Source organism: Eretmochelys imbricata, chromosome 13 (genome assembly GCF_965152235.1).
Source record: "Eretmochelys imbricata isolate rEreImb1 chromosome 13, rEreImb1.hap1, whole genome shotgun sequence".
Classification (NCBI taxonomy): domain Eukaryota; kingdom Metazoa; phylum Chordata; order Testudines; family Cheloniidae; genus Eretmochelys; species Eretmochelys imbricata.
In genome coordinates, this window is record NC_135584.1 from 18624980 (window position 1) to 18646942 (window position 21963).

At 41.1% G+C, this 21963-nt stretch overlaps 1 protein-coding gene across 4 annotated transcripts in view; it reads right to left on the reverse strand.

The window, feature by feature from the left end:
• Positions 1 to 21963, reverse strand: part of LOC144273877 (translocating chain-associated membrane protein 1-like) — a 53150-nt gene that overhangs the window by 17894 nt on the left and 13293 nt on the right. For 2 of the 4 annotated variants that reach the window (XM_077832581.1, XM_077832580.1), the window contains exons 2-8: positions 15726 to 15786; positions 8270 to 8388; positions 7016 to 7132; positions 6868 to 6926; positions 6161 to 6245; positions 5853 to 5923; positions 1356 to 1460 (exon numbers count right to left, since the gene is read on the reverse strand). In XM_077832581.1, coding sequence (XP_077688707.1) covers positions 1356 to 1460; positions 5853 to 5923; positions 6161 to 6245; positions 6868 to 6926; positions 7016 to 7132; positions 8270 to 8388; positions 15726 to 15786 — 617 coding nt within the window. Of the gene's footprint in view, positions 1 to 1355; positions 1461 to 5852; positions 5924 to 6160; positions 6246 to 6867; positions 6927 to 7015; positions 7133 to 8269; positions 8389 to 15725; positions 15787 to 21963 lie in introns of those variants that run through there. The other 2 variants (XM_077832583.1, XM_077832582.1) reach the window with 2 other exon arrangements.

Genomic DNA, 21963 nt, shown 5'->3' on the forward strand with positions numbered 1-21963 from the left:
AGTCCTGTTACATTGGGTGCTACACAAATAAAAGTAGATAGGGTCCCTGGTCTGGAGAACTTACAGCCTAAGATGAACAACTTAAAAAAAAATGGGGGAAAGAGTTGTTTGTTTGTTTTTACTTTATTTGCATTAATACATATTGACTTTCTCCAAATGACCTTCAGCCTAATTATTTAAATGCTGGTGTTAGGAGTTGAGACAGAAACAGGTCTTGGGTAGAGATATGGAGAAGAGAGTAGTAGCCTTACAGATTAGTTCAAAGAGGACTGTGTATGCATAAGAGGCTGTGTGGAAGAAAGCAAGATGACATTTGTAGAAGTCTCACATGAGTGGGCAGTCAAGTCTTGCACAGCTAGGAGCGTGGAGGGAGACACTACAAGAGATATGAGTGGAAAAGTGGAGCAGAATTGCAAACAGACATGAAGGTTAGGATTTGAGTAAAAAGTGTTCAGATTGATGCAGAGCATCCCTCTTATTAGTTACTTACTTCTTTCTTGTAAGTTTCATCTTCCTCCCCTTTGCTCTCACAAAAAGTTCATTTCCTCCACCCCCATTCTACAAACCAGTCCTCTTGTCTTTCCCCTTCCCAGCTTTCATGCAAGTGTCCTTATAACTCTACATCTCAAAATAAGTGAGCAATTCACTCAAGATATAGAACAATTTTACTTTATATGCTGTTCGAAACTGTTGCCTTCCATAAATTATAAGTATTTTACTTTCACTTCCTGTCCACCCCTTGCAAAGAAAGAGCAGAATATAAAACTGATAATGCAAAGACTGATTTTCTTCCTATCATAAAAGTAATACACATTGTTTAGACTGTGCATTTATTACTATAAAATACTGGTATAATTCTGTCAGTTCTTTTGTTTACAATATTGGTTTACAATAATGAACAAAGTTCAAAAACACAAATAGATTCTGAGAGAAGTGTAGTGATTTTGGTGTCCATGTTACTTTTATTCTAAGGTGCACTTGTTTTTAAAACAAAGATCTCCATAAATATACTTGCAATGAAAAATATATTGGAGCAGGTAGGCATTTACAACAGAGATGGCTAATATGTACCCTAGACACGATTTTAACAAATATTACTTGAAAAATTATTATGATCATGAAGTGACAGATCTGTTTCCTTGATTCTACATGATGACACTGGAACTCTCATGGAACTCCAACCAAATAGTAATACTGGGATCACAGATATAGCTTAGGATGTGTGATGTCCTAACATTTGCTTTTTGTGTTACGTGCACACAAACATGTTTATGCCAATAGAAATCGCAATAAAGCTCTGAAAATTAAACACAGAGGTAGTAAAATAAAAATAAGATAGTACATGCAAAAATTACCCTTTCTGCTTGTTTTCATCACTGAAGTAGAAAAGTCGTGAGGCATGAAAAATGAGCTCCACTAGATAGTGAGATACCAGCAAAATTAGCCCCAGGCGTTGAAGGCTGTAATGGAAAATGAAGGTTACTTATTTGTAACAGAGATTCTTCAAGATGGCCCTGTATATTCACACTTGTGGGTACTGTGCTGCCTTATCGTAAAGCCTTCTTTTAGCAGTGCCAGCTTCAACGCTCCCACTCCTACTTCTACCCCCCTCCTCAGCATCACAACATACCCAAGATGAACATAGGAGATAGAGCACCCTCATCAACTCAATTCCTTCCACCACAAAGCCAGAGATACAGAATAAACAAATATTCTGACAGAGAGGGGAAGGCGATAGGAAATGTGAATAGGCAGAGCTCTTTTGAAGAACCTTGGTTACAAGTAAATAACCTTCATTTTTTCCTTTGAGCAGCTCTGCATATTCCCATTTATGGAACAGACTGATAAACAGTGCTGAGACTAACCTAGAGGTGGACCCAGACTCCTAGTTGAATGGAGACAAGCACTGCCTTGCCAAATCCAGCGTTTGCCCTAGAAGCCGAGTCCAGAGCATAGCATTTAGTGAAAGTTTCCATCAAAGTCCAGATTGTAGCTTGCAACTTTCAGCAACAGACACCTACCTAAGACAAGCAAAGGAGGTAGCCGCACTTGTCTAATGGTCTAATTGCAGCAGACACAAGAATTTTTGCCAGTAGGTAGCATTCAGTAATACATTGTTTAACCCTCTGAGAAATAGTTTGGGAAGAAATCATATACCCCTTATCATTCTTGGCATAAGACATAACCAATCTAGATGATATACAAAAAATTTAGTTCTTTCTAGGTAATAGGCCAGGGTCCTTCTGACATCCAAAGTATGTAGGACAGATTCTCACTGAATAGAGTGCAGCTGCATGGGGGAAACCTGGCAAATTAATGGTCTGCTTGATGTGGAAATGAGACACCATGTTAATTAAGAATCTGGGATCAGGTCTGAGAACTACTTATCCTTATGAAAAGACGTGAAAGGTGGATCAGCCATAAGGACATTCAACTCACTCCCCTTGCTGATGTGATAGCAATAAGAGAAGACATTTTGATAGATAAATAGTAGAACACTCAACCAGGGGTTCAAAAGGCAATTTTACCAGCATGACAAACACCAAATTCAGGTTCCAAGAAGAGACAGGATTTCTAACTGGGGGATACACATTTGATAAGACCTTCATAAATCTTTTAACTGAACAAGCAAAACAGCAATCTACTAGACAGAGTATGATACACTGAGACGGCTGCCAAATGAACTTTTAATGATAAGCTAGATAATGTACTTAAAGAATCAGGGGTTAAATACTCCAGAACACAAGGAATGGAAGCCAATGCAGGGGTATCAGATCTTCCCTTCATGCAAGCCTGAAATCTAGAAGCTGATGCTGCTTAAAATGGACCTGTAGACTGTATTCAAGAGTTAATTAGTATATCCTGTACAGATGAAAAACATGACTGCTCCAGAGTAAAGTCAAAGTCTGAATGCCCACACTATTTGGTGAAGTGATTGTGGGTCTGAATGAAAGATCCTGTCCTCCTGCTAGGACAGAGGAAAACACAGGAAGACTTCCAGGGAGTTAAAGGAGATTGGTAAACCACTGCTGACATGGCCAAACTGGGACAATGAGTATCATCTTTGCCATGCCCTGAAAGCTCTCTCACTACCTTCTGGATCAATGGAAAACAAGAGGAAAGCATACAGCAACCTCTTTTCCCAGTGCAGAAGGAAGGCATCTGACAGGGGCTGACTGTTCCTGCCTGCTCTTGAACAGAAGAGAGATCTTTTGTTGAACTTTGTTGCAAACAGGTCTACATCTGGTTGACCCCAACTGGAGAACACAGTCTGGACTAACTGATCCTTTAGCAACCACTTGTGCACCCAAGATCTGTCTCTGCTTAATCTGTGAATTCATTGTTTTCCTCTGCCAGAGGTAGAGCAATGGGATAAACTTTGTGACTAATACACCAATCCCATAGACCTATAACCTCTGCACACAGGAGAGTGGAGTGAGCACCTCTTGCATGCTGAGGTAATACATCACTGATATATTGTCCCTGACTGGGCTGCACAACCCTCCCCTGAAAGGTGAGGAAGAAACAATCTGAGAGCCAGATGAATAGCCCACTAATAAGCTCATGTGCAGGTGTAACACTGAGAGACCCGGTCATCAGCGGGCGCGATTGAACCGGGGACCTCTGAAGCTTAATACATGAGCCTCTACCACATGAGCTACAAGCCAGCTGGCTCTTAGCTAAGGCTGTAGAGCAGACTCATTTTAACACACACACACACACACACACACACACACACACACACGATGGAACAGAACACCACACCCAGAAGGTGTGTGCGTTACACAGGGGTCTCTCCTGCACAGACCAGTGCCCTTGAACTGTCAAATGGAGATGCTCCACCTAACCTTTGTTTGATGTAGCTGAAGTTACTGTCAGGGATGACTGGAGCACTGAACTGTACACCTCTGAGCATATTCACCCTTACAGACCACCGTTATAGAGAGACTATAACATTCTGAGTCATGGTGATCAACATCTGAAGGCTGTTCTGGCTTGGTCTGTAGACATGAGATATCCAGTGATGCAGTCTCATTATCAGACAAGCAAATGGAGTCACAAAATGTAGCAGCTGCCATAAAGACCACAAACCCAAGAAGAATTTCGTTCTCTGAGAGGAACACTGTCAAATCTTTTACATATGCTTGCTCATTTTGAGAAATCTGTCCTCTGGGAGAAAAGCTCTTCCTTCCACAGAGTGCACTATGGACCCTATAAAGACAATCATTTTAAAGGGGCAGAGAATTGACTTCGGGCAGTAGAAAAGTAGCCTGAGGTCTGAAAAGAGATTGATTGTGAAGACAATATGATTTAACAGGTCTTCATGCACAATGCCCCTCAGTAGCCAATTATCCACATAGGGATAATGAAAATACCCTGATTGCTCAGATGATCCCCTATCACAGAGAGGCATTTTGTAAATACCTTGGGCATCATGGAGAGGCAAAATGGAAGCATCTTGTACTGGAAATGATGCCCAGCCACTATAAATCAAAGTACTTGGGATAATTGTGATTAACAGAAATATAAAAATACACATCCTTTAGATAGAGAGAGTTGTGAACCAATCCATGAGCAACAGTGAAGGGATTTATGGAGGCCAAAGTCAACACCTGGAAATGAAGCCTTTGAGCATATTTGTTCAAGTCCCTTCATCTAGTATCCAATTAAACCCCCACATCCTTCTTTTGAACCAAAAAATAAAAGGAATAAAAGCTCTGACCCCTTAAGTCAGGAGCCTCCTCGACTGCTCCTAAAAGAAGCAACTTTTCCACTTCAAGAAGAATCGCCTCATGAGAGGGGGGTCCCTAAAGAGTGAGAGGTAGGAGAGATGGGGGGGGGCAGCTATTTGAACTGCATGGCATACCAGGGGTAGTCAATTGGCAGACTGTGGGCCAAAACCGGACTGCCAGACGCCTCAGTTTGGACACACCAATGAAATCCATCTTCCTGGAGCCAAAAGTGAACACTGAATCTGATCCTAGCCCTGTAGCACAGGAATTCGACAGGATCAGTCAGTTGCAAATCATGAAGTATGGCACCAGTGATGGTGGCCAGAATCTCTCTCGACTACTCCACCAGAGTCAGGACAGCTGGAGCCAAGTGCATGGCCCTTGGTTCAAACACATGTAGCCTTGGGAGCTTGACTTCGGGGGCATCCAGCCCCAACATAGGGTGTGGATTCTTGGAACCCTTCAGTCCTTTCGAACTACTGGAAACCAAGACTGGCCTCTTAGAACTTGGTTCTGAGGACTGTTCAGATCCAGAGGGTCTGGCCACGAGAGCTTTCTTGAAAAGGAGGAGCTGTAAGCAAGTCTCTGGGACTAAAGGTCCAGCAGATCAAACACCTAGAAAAGGAATGAGTTTCTCCCAGGTACTTGAGGCCCTGAACATAGTCATGAAATGCTGGGAAGATAGCCAGGCAGGAAATGTACCTTTTGAAACCCAGGTTCTTCTGTTTCTTCAATTCTGCCATAATGCAGAACTGGAAAGAACTGCTAACTAAACTACATACCAACAACATTAACTACATCAAGAAAAGAGGCTCTGGTTCCAAAAAGACCAGAGAGGTTCACATCTGTCCAGGCATGTGGAAGGATCTGAGGTGGTGAGGTTGCTCCGACCCCTATATAGCCTTTGCTTAGTATGTCCTGATGCGAGGGGAGCGGGAAAGGTCATGAGAGCGATCTAACGGACACTGCTATTAGAAGGTTTTACCGTAAAGCACCACAAGGTGGCACAGTACCCATAAGTGGGAATATGCAGCGCCACATGAAAAATAGTAAAAAAAAAATTGATACTGGAATAATGAAGTAAAGCTTTTCAGTTAGTAACAATTTACAGATACTTACTTCAATACATAGGCACCACATATGTGAGCAATGTAAAGGCAGATATAGTATAGCTGTCTTGGTATATCTTCCTAAAATTAAGAGAAAACTTGAAGTTAAATTTTAGCTAACCTGCTTTAAAACCCACCATACTGAAATGTGTCAACCTTCCTTATCTTCCTCACTGCTGTACTTCTCTCTGTAAGGCAAAGGAATTCTATTTGAAGTGTGCACCCCATTTAAGTTTCCCACCAAGATTACATTACCAAACAAATCAAGCAATTCAAAATGTATTTTTAAAGTAAAGTAGCAAAGCTTTCAATTCATACCTTTCGAATCTTTTGAAAGTACAATTCTGGGAGTGCATGAAGCCAATAGGCAATCTGGCAGACATAGAAGAATTTTACCTGAAAACTAAACAATAATTTAGAAGGGAAGAAGTTTAGGATGTTAAGTGTTTAGGTTTTTAAAGGATACAATATTTTACCTCATTCCCTCAGAATAAGAAATGCTGACCTATAATACGCTATCCTATATATCAAAGGAATTGCAAACAGAAACTGCTTTATCAGATACTATCAAGTCAAGAAGTAATTTCTTGAATAAGTGTTTACAAATTTCCTTCCTATTTGCAAGTTCTAGATCACCTTTTGGATCGTTTTTTTGTTTTTGTTTGCAGAGTGGAAGAACACGCACCTACCCACCCAGTTCCTTCAGTGGAAGACAGACAGGTTTAGTAATACTGAGTCAGGCAATAATCCTCTAAACACTTCTGCATATGCTTAACTTTACACTCATCGAAATCTGTGTGGCTACTCACATGGTAAAGTTAAACACTGGTATAAGCATTTCCAGGATGGGAGCCTAACACCCCCCCGCCCCCATGCACACTCACACTTGGAATACAGAACAAAGGATTTTCAGCTATTGGTCACTAATACAAATGAAAATGGTCTACATTGTTTATATTACCAAAACAAATTTCTGGTAGCCAACTGTCAAACAGTTAGAAAAAAAGAGAATAAAAAACACTTACAACATGCGAGAATGGGGATAGTCTTTCCATAACAAGGTAGGGTTTGTCATGAATTCTTCCTGGAAAAAAAGTTGTCATTTAAGAACTTTCATAATAATTTAGATGTGTATTTTTAAAACAAATACAGATAGCAATTTGACTTACTTACTGCAGTCAAAATACTTGCTCCCCAGGCAAATGAAAACAAATAGAAAAATGCTAGCTGCCCCGATTCATTGAATTTGCTGTGCTTCGTTTTTGACAAATGGAGACGTCTATTAATTTTCTGAAAACAAGGAACACATTTGGGGGTATAAAAAACAGATTAATATTTTACTTTATTGTTATTGGTAGAGGAAAAAAAAGCAAGCTACTTGGCACTTAGCCCTCAATTAAATAGCCGTTACCTCCAAGATCTTCCATTCCTCATGTTAGGCTCTGATCCTGAAAAATATTACATGGGTGCTTAACTTTGTGTGTGTGAGAAGTCATACTGATGCCTATATGAGAAGTGCTTATGTACTTAAATTGAGTCATGTATTTTTTTTTTCAGGATGAGAGCCTTATTACTTAGTTAGGGTCTGATGCTGCAGGTGTCATTGTAAGGCCAGATTGACCAGGCCCTTTATATTTCATATTTCCGGGTAATGGAGCTCTAGCATGCATATACAACAATGAAAATACCGGAACCTTAAGCAAGTCACAAATCTGAGAAGTTATTTGGCAAAGAGGCAAAAAATGAAAACCCAGAAGTTTACAGTCAAAACCTAACTCTGTAGATTTACAGCGATTGCAGAGGAATGTCAATGGTCACCATTAAAGACTGAGGTTAAAAAAAATTGCGTGGAAAACAAAAGTGAAAAAATTCACTAAAGAAATTCTTATGTTCTGCTTTTTTTCTCCCTCCCCCCCCACCCCCAGCTTTAGATAAAAGGAAGAGTGGAAAGTACATTTAGATATTAATTCATATTAAATCAAGACATTTCCAATAAAGCAAAATGGAGGAAGGGGGACAGCATTTTTTATTTATTTATTTATTTTTAATTTAAACAGTTTCTATACTGACTTCCAATTTAAAATTTTAGGGACACGAAGGTTCGATGTAGTAGACAAACTCCTGTTTTTTCCATCCACTTACTAATGGAGAATACTAGAAAAGTCAGAGAAACTGTGATTAAATATTATTTCATTAAATATATTGTTATATAGACACATTTCCAGAATCTAATAATATTTATATCGAATGACAAAGGAACCACCAGCATGTAACGCGTAAATACACCTACATGGTTTTATTTTATTTTGCAACATGACTTATACAAGTGCTGGTGTTATCTTATGTAAGACTAGCAGAACAAACGTGTACAAAACAGCCTAAATAAATAATTTACATAAGTAAATTATATTCCCATGGTTAACTTACATCTAGTATGTATTCTTGGATCACAGCATGCAGAATAATGGCTATAAGCATGTAGAAGAAGATGGTGGCAATGTCTTTTGGACCATATTCATAGAAATGAATGGGTTCACTCCTGTCATCTGAAACAAAGTTTTAATTACTCCAAAAATATCTATTTGAATAGAACGCATTTACTTATGAAATGTTCTATGCAACAGAGAAAGGATAAATACCTTATCTACTTGTTCTCTGGCACATAGTATCCTATGTATCCAAATTCTTGCATCTTTGGCAAATGAATTCTGATCCCCCCTCAAATAGTTTGGAGTATTCCCCACCCCAAATGCAAACAAAATTATAATTGTAAGACTGGAAGGGAAATGCTGTGGGTAGTACCATTGTGTGTCAGCCTCTATCAGTTCTTTCTGGCCTACGCCATAGAAAATATAGAGACCCAGCAAAATTCCATCTCAAGAAGTGTAGCTGTATGGAGAAAGGATATTACCATCAATGTATGGATCTATGTAGCTCAGCTTCATGGATCAATTATAAGTAAGTAATTTACCCTCTCTCTAAAAAGGGCATCTTACATATCCACTGAAATTTAAAAACCTGTTCCATACTTTCCCCACCCATACCCAACAACCCTCGAAGTTCGCAGGCTCTTTCCCAGCAATTCACTTCCCTCTCCCTCAGCTTCTCCATTAACCCTAACTTCCCCAAGCCTTTGCACTGCTTCTGAGGGGTGCGGGAAATACGGTTCTGTATTGTAATTTAAATGAATTATTACTCAGAGTTCTGTATTAATATGCCTAGTAAGGAACCTATTTGTCAAAAAACATTTCCTGAATCTTTTGTGTTGTCTGTATTGTTACAGACATACTTGTTGACATGTATTTTGAAATAAATGACAGAAAATAATTGAAACTGATGTGCTTACATTGTGTTATTTTGAGAAATAAAATATACAAAATTTTGCAGAATTTTAAAATATTGTGTGCAGAATTTTTAATTTTTTGGCACAGAATTCCCTCAGGCATAAGTTTAGTGAAAGAATAAAGCAGAATCCCATTGCTTACAGCAGAGCACATTTATTTCCTCCCCCCCCCTTTTGGGGGAGGGAAAGAGCATCTGCCTACAATTCAATGGTTCTCAAACATTTGTACTGTTGACCCTTTCACATACCAAGCCTCTGAGTGCGACCCCCCTTATAAATTAAAAACATTTTTTATATAGTTTAACACCATTATAAATGCTGGAGGCAAAGCGGGGTTTGGGGTGAGGCTGACAGCTCATGACCCCCCAATGTAATAACCTCGTGATCCCCTGAGGGGTCCTGACCCACAATTTGAGAACCCCTGACCTACATATTCCATATCCATCACTGCTTGCAAACAGTAATGTATGAAAAAATTAGCTGGGGGTTTCTGCTAATCAATGAAGCAAGGTTGGTGAGGTAATATTCAATTACAAGCATAGAGGCTTTTGCCCAAAAAGATAATGAGCATAGTTGTTTTGTTTTTCCTAGACTTGGAATATTTTGTTTTCTGTAAAAACAGCAAATTTAGTAAACACAATATGAAAACATTACGTAAAGAAATACTGAATGCACAGGGAGGGTGCAGAGAACAAGTGTAAGGTCCTTTCAACACAGGCGCCGACTTTTGAAAGTGCCAGGGAGTGCTTGACCCCCGGCTCCGCCCCCACTCCACCCCTTCCCCCAAGGCCCCACTCCTGCCCGCCTCTTCCCGTCCCTGCTCCACCACCCTGCCTCTTCCCACCCAGTTTTGCCCCCTCCCCTGAGAGGGCCGTGTCCTTGTTCCTCTCCCCTTCCCCACCAGAGCCTCCTGCCTGCATGCCACGAAACAGTGGATTGCGGCGGGAGGGAGGGAGGAGGAATTGATTCATGGGGCCCGCCGGTGGGCAGGAGGCTCTGGGGAGGGCCGGGGGGGGGGGGAGCTGACTGGGGGGCTGCCAGTACCATTTTTTCCCTGTGGGTGTTCCAGCCCCAGAGCACCCACGGAGTCGGCACTTATGCCTTTCAGGCATAGACAGGTTATTCTTATTATAGGCAATGCATGTAGCAAAACCTGTAGTTAAGATTGTCTGACACTTACCATTTAAAGAGCCTGTGTTCAGTTGCTTATTACTATGTTTCCAGACTTTAACTGTTCAGGCTGAAGTTTCCCATGGCAGGTACCTGCCTCAAGCCGATTCCCCCCCACCCCAGTGTTTCAGATAAAGTGGTTCAGTGATTTCTAAGGATGAGATTAGGGAAGTATGCTATTTTGTTCAAATTAAATAAATCTTATAACCATTTTGTTGAGAAGCTCTAGTGTTTCGATGCATCGGAGATGTGGGTGCAGACATGTATTCAACTCAGCTGTCCACACACCCAAGTCAGGGTAGGATGGTGCTCGTCCTCTTCCCTCATAACCCCTCTCATGGCTACATAAGGGCAGCACTGCCCGGACCCTCCGTAGTTCCTTTGAACTCCGTAGTTCCTCACAGCTGGAGACTCTGATGTGGAGGGGCAGAGCATGGGTCATGCCATACATATCTGCACCCACATCTTGAAGAGCAACAGTTACACAACAGGTAAGCAACAGTCTCTTCTTCGACTGCTTGCAGAGTTGTATTCCACTCAGGTGACTCACAAGCTGTTCCAGCAGGAGGTGGGCCAGAGACTTTAATCAGTTAGTGCGCAGAAGTGCATTCCAAAAATTTACGTCCAATCTTGATGCCATGGTGATAGTGAAATGCCTAGCAAAAGTATCCACAGAAGACCATTCAGCTCTGCAGATATCCACTGTTGAGACATCACTAAGCAGCACAGCAGATGTCCACTAAGCTCTGGTTCAATTAACCTGCAATGATTGTAGAGGTGTCAACTGAGCCACTACATAAGCCGTGGTAATGCAGAGAGTAATCCCCTTGGATATGGTCTGCATGGAAACAGACCTGCATGGCCTTCATTTGCTCAGCATAGGACGCAAAGATTCAAGGTGATAAACGAAATGGCTTATTTCTCTCTAAATAAAACGCTAAACACCACCTGACATCTAAGTTATGTAGATGCTGCTCCTTTGCACTTGAATGTGGTTTGGGAAAAAAATATAAGTAAATAATCTGATTAAAGTGAAACACAGATTCCACTTTAGACAAAAAATTGGGTGTAGTCTTAAAGCACTGCCTTGACCTTGAAGTATACAGAGGATCTTGAAGTGTACAGAGGATCTGCCATTAAGGACTGCAAATCACTAACTCTTCCTGCAGTGTTATAACCACAAGGAAGGCCATTTTCGGAGAGAGGAGAGCATGTGAACATGTTGCTGCTGACTTAAATAGTTGACTCATCAGCGCTGCCAGGACTGTATTAAAGTCCACAATGGTACTGTTTTTTTCACAGGTGGGAAAAAATGGATAACACCCTTAAAAAAAAAATTCTCACCATCACAGGGTGTAAGAATATCAATTTCACTTGAATAGGAGAATGGAAAGAGGAGATCGCCACCAAGCGAACCTTCAAGTAGCTCAGTGAGAGACCTGAAGATTTCAAATGCAGCAAATAATCCTAAAAGTGTCCTGAATCTGCACTAATGTGGGCTGAATGTCTTTGGATGTTGCCCAAATCAAAAACTGTTGTCCACTTAGACAAATAGGTAGAGTTTGTAGTTGGTTTTCTACTCTTAAGCAGAAAATCTCTAACTACCTCCAAGCATTGCTCCTTCCTTTGATCTAGCCAGGAAGCCTCCACACATTAAGGTGCAGACTACTCAATGCTCGATAAACATTCTGGCCATGACGTTGAGTGAGAGGTTTGGGAGGTCAAGCTGACAGAGAGGGGAGGTCAGAAAACCAACGCTGCCTCAGCCATGGGAAGAATAGCAGCCAGGGTAATCATGCAGAATCTCATGTACTTGCTTATGTTTGTGGAGAGCGTGGAGACTGAGGATAGGTCTCATTCCTCCCTTGAATCTAGGGGATCAGGAAGTATTGGGAACAAAACCCCTTTCCATAAAGATAAGGAACCTCCTCTATAGTTCCTAGAGTACACAGGGTTTGTACCTGCTGTAACAGCAGTGACTCACGATAGGGGTTCCTCTAGAGGGACAGGAAGATTGGAGGGTGGAATGGATAGGAACTAATGGCGTAACCCAATCCCACAGCGTGTAAGACCCATCTGTCCATATTTATTGTCTCCCAAGCACTGTAGAAGTGAGACAGCCTATCCCCAAATATTTGGAGCATGGATATGACATTGACAACAATGGTGCTGCTCTCGAAACGCCACTCAAATAGACTGTCTAGCTGAAGAAGGAAGAGGACAGACCATTTGACTAAAACTAGACCAAGAAGGTTTCCTCCTCCATGATTTGTGCCCCTTTCTAAGGAAATCTTGCTGCCTCATGGGGTAGGCGGACTGATGAAAATATCAGTGAGAACAATATTGCCATTGTTGGTTCCCAAAATGCAGTCTCTTTGCGGCTTGGTTATAAATCTCCAATGAGTGTAGCATGGCCTGCAAGTCCTTGAAACGATGTACTGTCTCAGCAGTTGCCTCCGAGGATAGGAGATAGGATAGCTGCCCCACAAGAAGGGCAATGTTTAAACCCCAGTCAGGGCATCCCACAGGGAGAAACCATCTAAGTAAGGGTACTAAACTATAAATATGTACAAAAAGTTACAAAGAGCTGTGAAGACAAGTGTGAAGAAAGATCACACTAAGCGCTGCAACTTTAGCTGGGGGCAGTGAGAAGGAACTGAGAGGGGGTCAGGCAGCACCACCCTTATATAGCCATGGGAGGGATTATGAAAGGAGGAGCATAAGTGCTGCCCCTACTGATACTGGTAGGCAAAATTCTCCAACTTTGATGTGCTAGGCACACATGCGCCTGAGTGGAATACATGTCTTAAAACTACTCAAAGAACACTGTCTTGCCTGTGCTCTCACTGCTTCTGTTACTCGCTTCCAGGCAGCATGGAGGAAAAGGAGGAAGTCTAACAGGAATGCAGAAGGGTGAGAAAGGAATGTTGGGGTGGGAATGGGAGCATGAGGGTGGAAAGAGGATTACAGAGGTCTATAACCACTAAAAAAAACCACTCCCCTTCAGAATATGGAATTAAACCCAAGACTTGAGTCTCTATATTCCTCTGCTCTATATTCATCTTCACTTTGCCCTATTGATAAACTGTGCGAATCATCCCCTGCTTGTGGCTGGCCCACATGGAGATAACAGTCTCTTACTGCTACCAATTACTCTGTTAGTTCAAGTGGTGGATATCTGTAGAGTGGACATAAATGTCTGAGCCTTGCTGGTGACAAACTAGGGTCAAATTCTGCTTTTTCAGTGTTGTGGGGTTGTTGGATTATTTTATTTATTTATTACACCCAAAATACACTATGCTGAAGGAATGTTAAGATTGCAAAATTAAGTACTGAAGGGTGCCAGAATTAAGGGTGCCCATAAAACCATAGTTCAACCTCCTGCTGTGTATACATTATAATACAGTCTTTAATTACATGACCATATGCTATTTTTTCCCACAGCACCTCTGCCTCTGTCAGTGCAGAGAAAGGACAGTGCTGTAGGAATGAATCAGAGTTGTACAGTGTATGAGGCTGTTGTCTATAGGACTGCTGCCTCATTTGTTGCAGGAGTTGGAAGATGTGAGGTGTCTCATAGACACAGAGAGAGGAAAATGTGATTACACCTACAAAAATTGGTAACAGGACTCAAGGGCAGGTGTAGTTCCTGAAGTTATTTTTTAAATATATATTGGATAGATTTCAAGTCAATTGTGTAATTTTAAAATAAATTTATCTGATGGGACATGAAGCGAGAAGTATTCTTGTCAGCAGGTTAAAGAAGTATGGGCTGGATGAATGCACTATAAGGTGGGTAGAAAGTTGGCTAGATTGTCGGGCTCAACGGGTAGTGATCAATGGCTCCATGTCTAGTTGGCAGCCGGTGTCAAGTGGAGTGCCCCGGGGTCGGTCCTGGGGCCGGTTTTGTTCAATATCTTCATAAATGATCTGGAGGATGGTGTGGATTGCACTCTCAGCAAATTTGCGGATGACACTAAACTGGGAGGAGTGGTAGATACGCTGGAGGGCAGGGATAGGATACAGAGGGACCTAGACAAATTGGAGGATTGGGCCAAAAGAAATCTGATGAGGTTCAATAAGGATAAGTGCAGGGTCCTGCACTTAGGACGGAAGAACCCAATGCACAGCTACAGACTAGGGACCGAATGGCTAGACAGCAGTTCTGTGGAAAAGGACCTAGGGGTGACAGTGGACGAGAAGCTGGATATGAGTCAGCAGTGTGCCCTTGTTGCCAAGAAGGCCAATGGCATTTTGGGATGTATAAGTAGGGGCATAGCGAGCAGATCGAGGGACGTGATCGTTCCCCTCTATTCGACATTGGTGAGGCCTCATCTGGAGTACTGTGTCCAGTTTTGGGCCCCACACTACAAGAAGGATGTGGATAAATTGGAGAGAGTCCAGCGAAGGGCAACAAAAATTATTAGGGGTCTGGAACACATGACTTATGAGGAGAGGCTGAGGGAACTGGGATTGTTTAGTCTGCAGAAGAGAAGAATGAGGGGGGATTTGATAGCTGCTTTCAACTACCTGAGAGGTGGTTCCAGAGAGGATGGTTCTAGACTATTCTCAGTTGTAGAAGAGGACAGGACAAGGAGTAATGGTCTCAAGTTGCAGTGGGGGAGGTTTAGGTTGGATATTAGGAAAAACTTTTTCACTAGGAGGGTGGTGAAACACTGGAATGCGTTACCTAGGGAGGTGGTGGAATCTCCTTCCTTAGAAGTTTTTAAGGTCAGGCTTGAGAAAGCCCTGGCTGGGATGATTTAATTGGGGATTGGTCCTGCTTTGAGCAGGGGGTTGGACTAGATGACCTCCTGAGGTCCCTTCCAACCCTGATATTCTATGATTCTAAGTATGTGAGTCAGACCTCTGATATCTTATGCCATTATTCAGGATCTAGCTATTTTAGATAGTCATCCCTGAAGTAATGTCTGTAACTTTTAAAGACAAAAATAAATTAATCCATTTAAGAACATAAGACAATGTGTGATTAAAAATGGGAAACATTTAGGAAACCACGTTCAGAGTTACAAAATATTCTACTTGGTATGAAAAGCACCAAGTTATAAAAAGCAAGTGGAAGGCACACCATGCCTAATCAAGTGAAGCTGTGGTGCAATAGCAGTATTAACTATAGCAAAAAAAATCAAAAGTGGTAATTGCTTATCACTAGTGAAGAACTAGGAGCTTAGGTGTTATAGTGGTGAGAACATTAGAAATCCCCAAGACAAAAAAGAAATAAGAAAGATTCTGTGAAATGCAAGTGAAATGAGTTAGCAGTAAGACCATTATTATTTATAAATGGAGAACTTTTTATAATTGGGTTGTTATGCTATAGAGAAATAGACGGTGGATTTGCTTTATTCTTACCAGTGGTGTAGGTAACGTTGTACTGCACAGTAATAAAGATGATGACATACTTGGCTGTGACCTGAAATTTAAAAAAAAAAAAAAGAGAGAGAGAGAGAGGAAAAATAGAAAAATTGGCCACATTAACATTCAAAGTTTTAAACCCACACTAAACTACAAGCATAGTAATTCCAGAGCCCCTAAATGCTCCTTCTCAGATGAAGTCTATAAGGAAGAATATGAAATCAATTAAAATAAATTTTGAGGGAACACAGTTACTTTAATGCAAACAGTTATTAATATTTAAATATATTTATGAAGCAGAAACATATAAAGTTAAAGTAACTGGAACTTGGCAAGGAAAGTGGGGATGGGTCCCACTCAGCCAGTCTTGGTTAAAGTCTATACTACTTGCTGATAGTTGATACCATCCACCATTAATGATTTCACACACTCATATCCACTTTTCAAATAAATCATTTAACATGTGTGTCTATGCTATATGGGGCCATGACTTTACTTCTGTGCAGGTGGTCAGACTAGATCATCATGACAGTGCCTTCTGGCATTAAAGTCTATGAGTCTATTTTAGCTTAAGGCTCAATGTCATCCTTCTCACACCACTTTACAAAATATTTTAAATGTTGTTTTCAGTACAGAACAGAAGGTACAGAAATTAAAATGACTTTCATTTTCTCCAAAAGTAAAATAGATTCTTTAAATCCTATTAATATGAGTCAAATGAGTAAGTCCAGCAGACTTTTAAAACTAGATTTTTATAACATGCCCATCACTGTAGCATCCAAGTACCGAGGCCTCCCATAGCAAATAGATCTATCTGAATGTATGTATTCAAATTCCTGGGACATAAAGCCAGAGATGGATACCCACGAATCACTTGTGAATTTGAATGAGAGAGAAGCACACACACTGTTGTAACATGCACAAAGTGTAATCCACTGTACGCTCTCTTTTAAATTGACCGGCATTGGAAAGATTTATAAGGAAATATGAGTCATACCAGAAAAAGCTTTTCTCATGTATTATGAAATCTATAATTTCTAGTAACATGGATATAAGGATGCACAGAAATATACAGCTATGTAAAATATACACAAACTCAACTAGCACTGAGGAAGCTGCAGTGGCATAACAAATTTTTTAAAAAGTAAACATCCAAATTTAACGAATGGGTCAAAACTGCACATGAATCCCTTGTGTGAATAATTAAGTTATACTGTTTGGGGTACATACATGTGAACCTCCTATACCAGAAGACCTAGAATGTAAAGGAACTCTCTTTTAAAAACAGTTCTCAATGGGAAAAAGGAGTTCTGTCTTTTTCTCTTGTGAAATGACAGTTTGACTTGTCTCCCTGCTGTGGGAATGGCAGCCAAGTGTCTGCTACCAAAAGACAAGTAAGAAGAATATATTGCCATGTAGATGCAAGTGCCAACAATACCAAATTAAAAGGAAAGAGGCTAGCAGAGCCCTCCCATGCCCCTTAGTGAGCCAGGCATGGGCCATGACCAAAACACCATCTGTTCCAGATCACTACATAGGCTGCAGCACTGTAATTCCCAGAGGGTGGTACCTCCCCTTCACCTGCAGCAACACCAGAAGGCAGCTCCTTTACAGCCAAAGGGAATACTGAAGACATCAGCAGTTCTGACATTTGCATGTGGTTCTGTGGGGTTGGCGTACTGACTGTTGGGTGGGGGAGAAGTCTGGGCACTGGGCTTCAACTGCCACATTCCTTCATTTTCAGTTTTTACCAATTTTCCCCCAATTTTTTTCAAGTTTTTAAATAAAACCCAATAAATTCCTGGGAAATAATTAAAAATCAAAAACAAAGGGCCTTATCCATAGTTGAGTTCTGCACTTCCAGGGATTCAGCCTTTTAGGTATGAGAGTGTGAAATATAGCTTATCCTTCCCCAAGTTATAGCACGTAAGAGTGGAATCCACAAAGCAACTTAGGCTCCTGACTCCAATGGAAGTTAAGAGCCTAAGTTGCTTTGTGGGTTCAACTCTTAAGGCCTGTCTACACTTTGAGGTGCTACGGTGGCACTGCTATAGCACTTCAGTGAAGACACTACCTATGCCAACAGGAGGACTTCTGTTGGCATAGGCAATCCACCTCCCCAAGAGGCGGTAGCTAGGTTCCGTCAACCTACTGCTGTCTAAACCAGAGGTTAGGTCAGTTTAATTGCATTGTTCAGGGGTGTGGATTTTTCACACCCCTGAGTGACAGTTATAGTGATCTAATTTCCTAGTGTAAATCAGGCCCTTGATCTCTTTGTACAGAAAAAAAATGGTCTGAGAACTTACATGTAAATTGGTTAGAGTTAAAGTTTTCAAATGGGTCCTTTAAGAAATTTAGCACTGTCTGCCAAAACATTCCACACCCACAGCCCCCACAAATGATTTAATTGCAGGCACTGTCTATCTACACTAACAATTGTCCAGTAATGTAAATTTTGGGTAGATCTGGTAAAATGTAGTTTTTTTAAGGATTTAGGAAGAGTAGTCATTTTTTCCCTTCTTTGTAACTGGAAGTTTTTCCTTCAAAAGAAACTGAAGAATAGTGTTCTTAAGAAAGCTTCAGAGGAGAATTTACCTCTTTCAAAATGGCTGCTATCTCATACTGTCCTCAAAAGGGACTGAAGCCACAGGCTTTCCTTAGTAAAGATGTCAACTGACTCTATTCATCTACTCTTTCTTGCCTTCTGACTTCATAAGAAAATTCTATCTTCTCTGAATGTAACTTGTCTTCACCTTTGCCCTTCAGGCCAGAGACGGTCTTTTTCTTTCTTTGCAGAGCACCCAGCACAATGGGACTGCCGTCCTCCTAATTTGAGCCTCCATAATATAAATATTGACTACTGTTAAATGCAGCCAGTGGCCTCAGTCCCATTAAGAACAAATGGTGATGGAAGGTATGAGTTTCTCTGAAGAAGATTTTATGTGCCAGCCTACGCTGAAGGATAAATCTTTTGGTTATAAAGAATATTGGCAAAAAAGGAGGACAAAAAAAAAACAACAAAAAACAAAAAAAACCCCAAAACAAAAATAAAAACAAAAACCCCCCACACCTTAATTTTAAAAGTTTCTTTAAAAAAATTATATATATATATATATATATATATATATATATATGAATACACACACACACACACACTTGTTGCACTGTATCTACTCAAACAGGCGGGGTAGGAGTATGACACTGGGGTGTGTGCACACAGGGAAGTGTAATGAAAGATGTGAGAGCAGGAGTGAGTGATGGGAAAAAAGAATGGTTACTTACCCTACAGAAATTGTGGGGTTTTGAAATGTTATAGTTAGTATGAATCCCACTGAAGGTGCCCATGTGCCTCGTGTGTGAGATCAGATATTTTTCAATAGCAATCTCTGTCAAGGCCACACATGCAGCCTGTGCCTCCCCATGCTCCGATATGAGGGCACAAAAGGCTGTGACCCTCCCTCAGTTCCCTTATAATTCAAAGCCCATGTTGCAAAGAACTTCAAAAAGCAGGAATAAGGGGTGGGTCATGGGAGCCACATTGACTACATCATCTCAAAAAACAAAACAAAACAAAAAAAACCCATCACACAGTTACCACAGAGAAGTAACTTCATTCTTCTTTTTTCAGAGTAACAGCCGTATTAGTCTGTATTCGCAAAAAGAAAAGGAGTACTTGTGGCACCTTAGAGACTAACCAATTTATTTGAGCATAAGCTTTCGTGAGCTACAGCTCACTTCATCGGAGCTGTAGCTCACGAAAGCTTATGCTCAAATAAATTGGTTAGTCTCTAAGGTGCCACAAGTACTCCTATTCTTCTTTTTGTCTCAGTTTGGATCCCACAGTAGGTGACTGGTAAGCAGTATCCCCACCCGGATGCTGGACTCGAGGAGTGACAGCGATATCAGTCAAATAATAATTGAAGTTGTTCCGAATTTGGCATCAGACTTAACCACTGTGTCAAGGGCATAATGACAAGTCAGTGGGCTGTTCCTTGTTGCTGATTCACATATCTTAGATATCAGCATATTTCTGAAGCAGGCTGAAGATGATACAAGTGCCCTGGTGGAGTCTGCTCCAACATTTGATGAGGAATATCAATATGTTGAATGCAAGACTAAGTACAATTGTATTGGCGCATAACCTGCTGATATTGCTGCAAGGTGAATTTTGCAAGAACTAAATGCTTATAGTTGAGGATCTGTGGTATGAGAGTCTCAACTGGGTCCAGATTATGTCAGCCTACCAATATGAAGAACCATTTCCATTTCAAGAAGTTCTTCCTACTAGTGGCTTTCTGCTCAGTATGTGGTTTCCTTGCACTTGTCGAGAAGAGCCTTTGTCAGCCATGCTCATCCAGGCTGCCAGCTGCAATGACTGCAGATGTGGGTGCAACATCTGGTCGTGGTTCTGTGAAAACACCCCCACGTCTGGGCAAATCAGGACATAGATGGGAGACCAAACTGACATGTGCAAGAGATCTGATGGCCACAATTACCTCAGCCAACAGGAAGCTGTCAGAATCAGTATTGTTTTGTCCCACCTGATTTTAGATATCATCTTGGAGGACCAGGAAAATCAAAAAGTCATATAGGAAGGTTGGAGATCATTGTTATAGAAAGGCATCTGGTAACTATCATGGGCTTGTGCCTCCTCTAGAACAGATCTATTGAGGGAATTTCGCATTGGCAAAATATTGACTCTATAATGGATGTCTGCAGCATGCGCTTATGGTTAGTTACCACGTGCCTGCTTGGGAAGCGTGCCAGATCATTGATAGTACCTGGAAAGTGTAAGGCCAGTGAGGTTACCCTGTGGTGACACCAAGTCCATGATCTGAAGGCTTCCTGGCACAGAAGGGATGATTATGCATCACCCTGCTTATTAATGTAACGTATTGTGGACATGTGGTCTGTCAACATCAGCACCATAGAGCACTTCAGGACAGACAGCAATGCCACACAGGCCAGTCAGATGGCCCTGCACTTCAGAACATTCAGATGCAGTTTCAAATCATCACCAGATGCCCTTCATCTGTAGATGGTTCAGGTGGGCACCCCAACCTGCCCCAATGCACCTGTGATGAGAGTCACAGAAGGGGGTCAACTACAAGATAACCCTATTTCATAAATTCTTTGAGTCCTGCCACCAAGTGAATTCTTGCAGAACCTGGGGTGGAACCCTGACTCACTTGAGCACATGATGCTTGGACAGGGAGTACACAGATCTCAAGCAACTGAGGGAGGGTTGGCATTGCCCCACCCTTTATGCCCATGTACCAGAACATGAGGCGACACAAAGGCATTTGTGCAGCCTGGATAGACATTGCTTTCCAAAAATATCCAGTTGCACATGCCTGAGATGCCATGTGCACCTTAAGTGGGATCCACACTGACACCTACGTAGAGAAGAACTGAAATGTACAACTCTGGTTTCTTAATGTTTCTCTGGTGACACAAAGCAGTTGTAAACCCAGGTTAAACTAGCACTGATGCTTTAGCAGTCTGGCTCTGCCCCAGAGTGGCATAAAGCACTTAGAGTGTACTGGTGAATCTAGCCCTAAAAAAAAAGTTGATACTACATATCTTCAAATCATTAGGAATGTCACACTGTAGTATTTTCTTTAGGTTTCTCCTTTAGTATTCACCTATAATTTTTTTAAGAGCTTAAAAGTTAAAAAAAAAATCTTAGACAAAAACCATAGAAGAAATATAATATGTCAAGATATGGAAATGTGTTGTTAGACCAACAAACAATATTAATTCTTACCTGCAGTGACACCACTACGGGGGAAAAAGTGTCTTTAGAAATCTGTTTAATCTAATCTAATCTAGGACCACAAACACCAGAATGCATTAGAGTACTCATAAATGAATTCCTCATCATTACCAGTAAACATTAAGGTTGTTTACATGCCCTAATCGTGCATTTACAAGCCTTACGTTTGGATTTCTTTTAAATTTAAACTTACCACTGAATTTGTGGGCTTGTAATTACCTCAGAAATAAGCATTATAACATCCCTGTTATGGTTTTGCCCTAAATTAAGAGATATGTACTCTCAACCCTAACTCTACTTAAACAATTTGTGTCTCAGAATTATTCATTTAGATTTATAATAAAAGAGTGGGGGGGGGGGGGAAATCAGGTGGCAGTCACCTAGAAGGTTGCAGTCCAGCACTGCAAACAGTCAGTTCAAGGTTGGAAAATCCACAATGGAGACAGTTTTCATATGAAG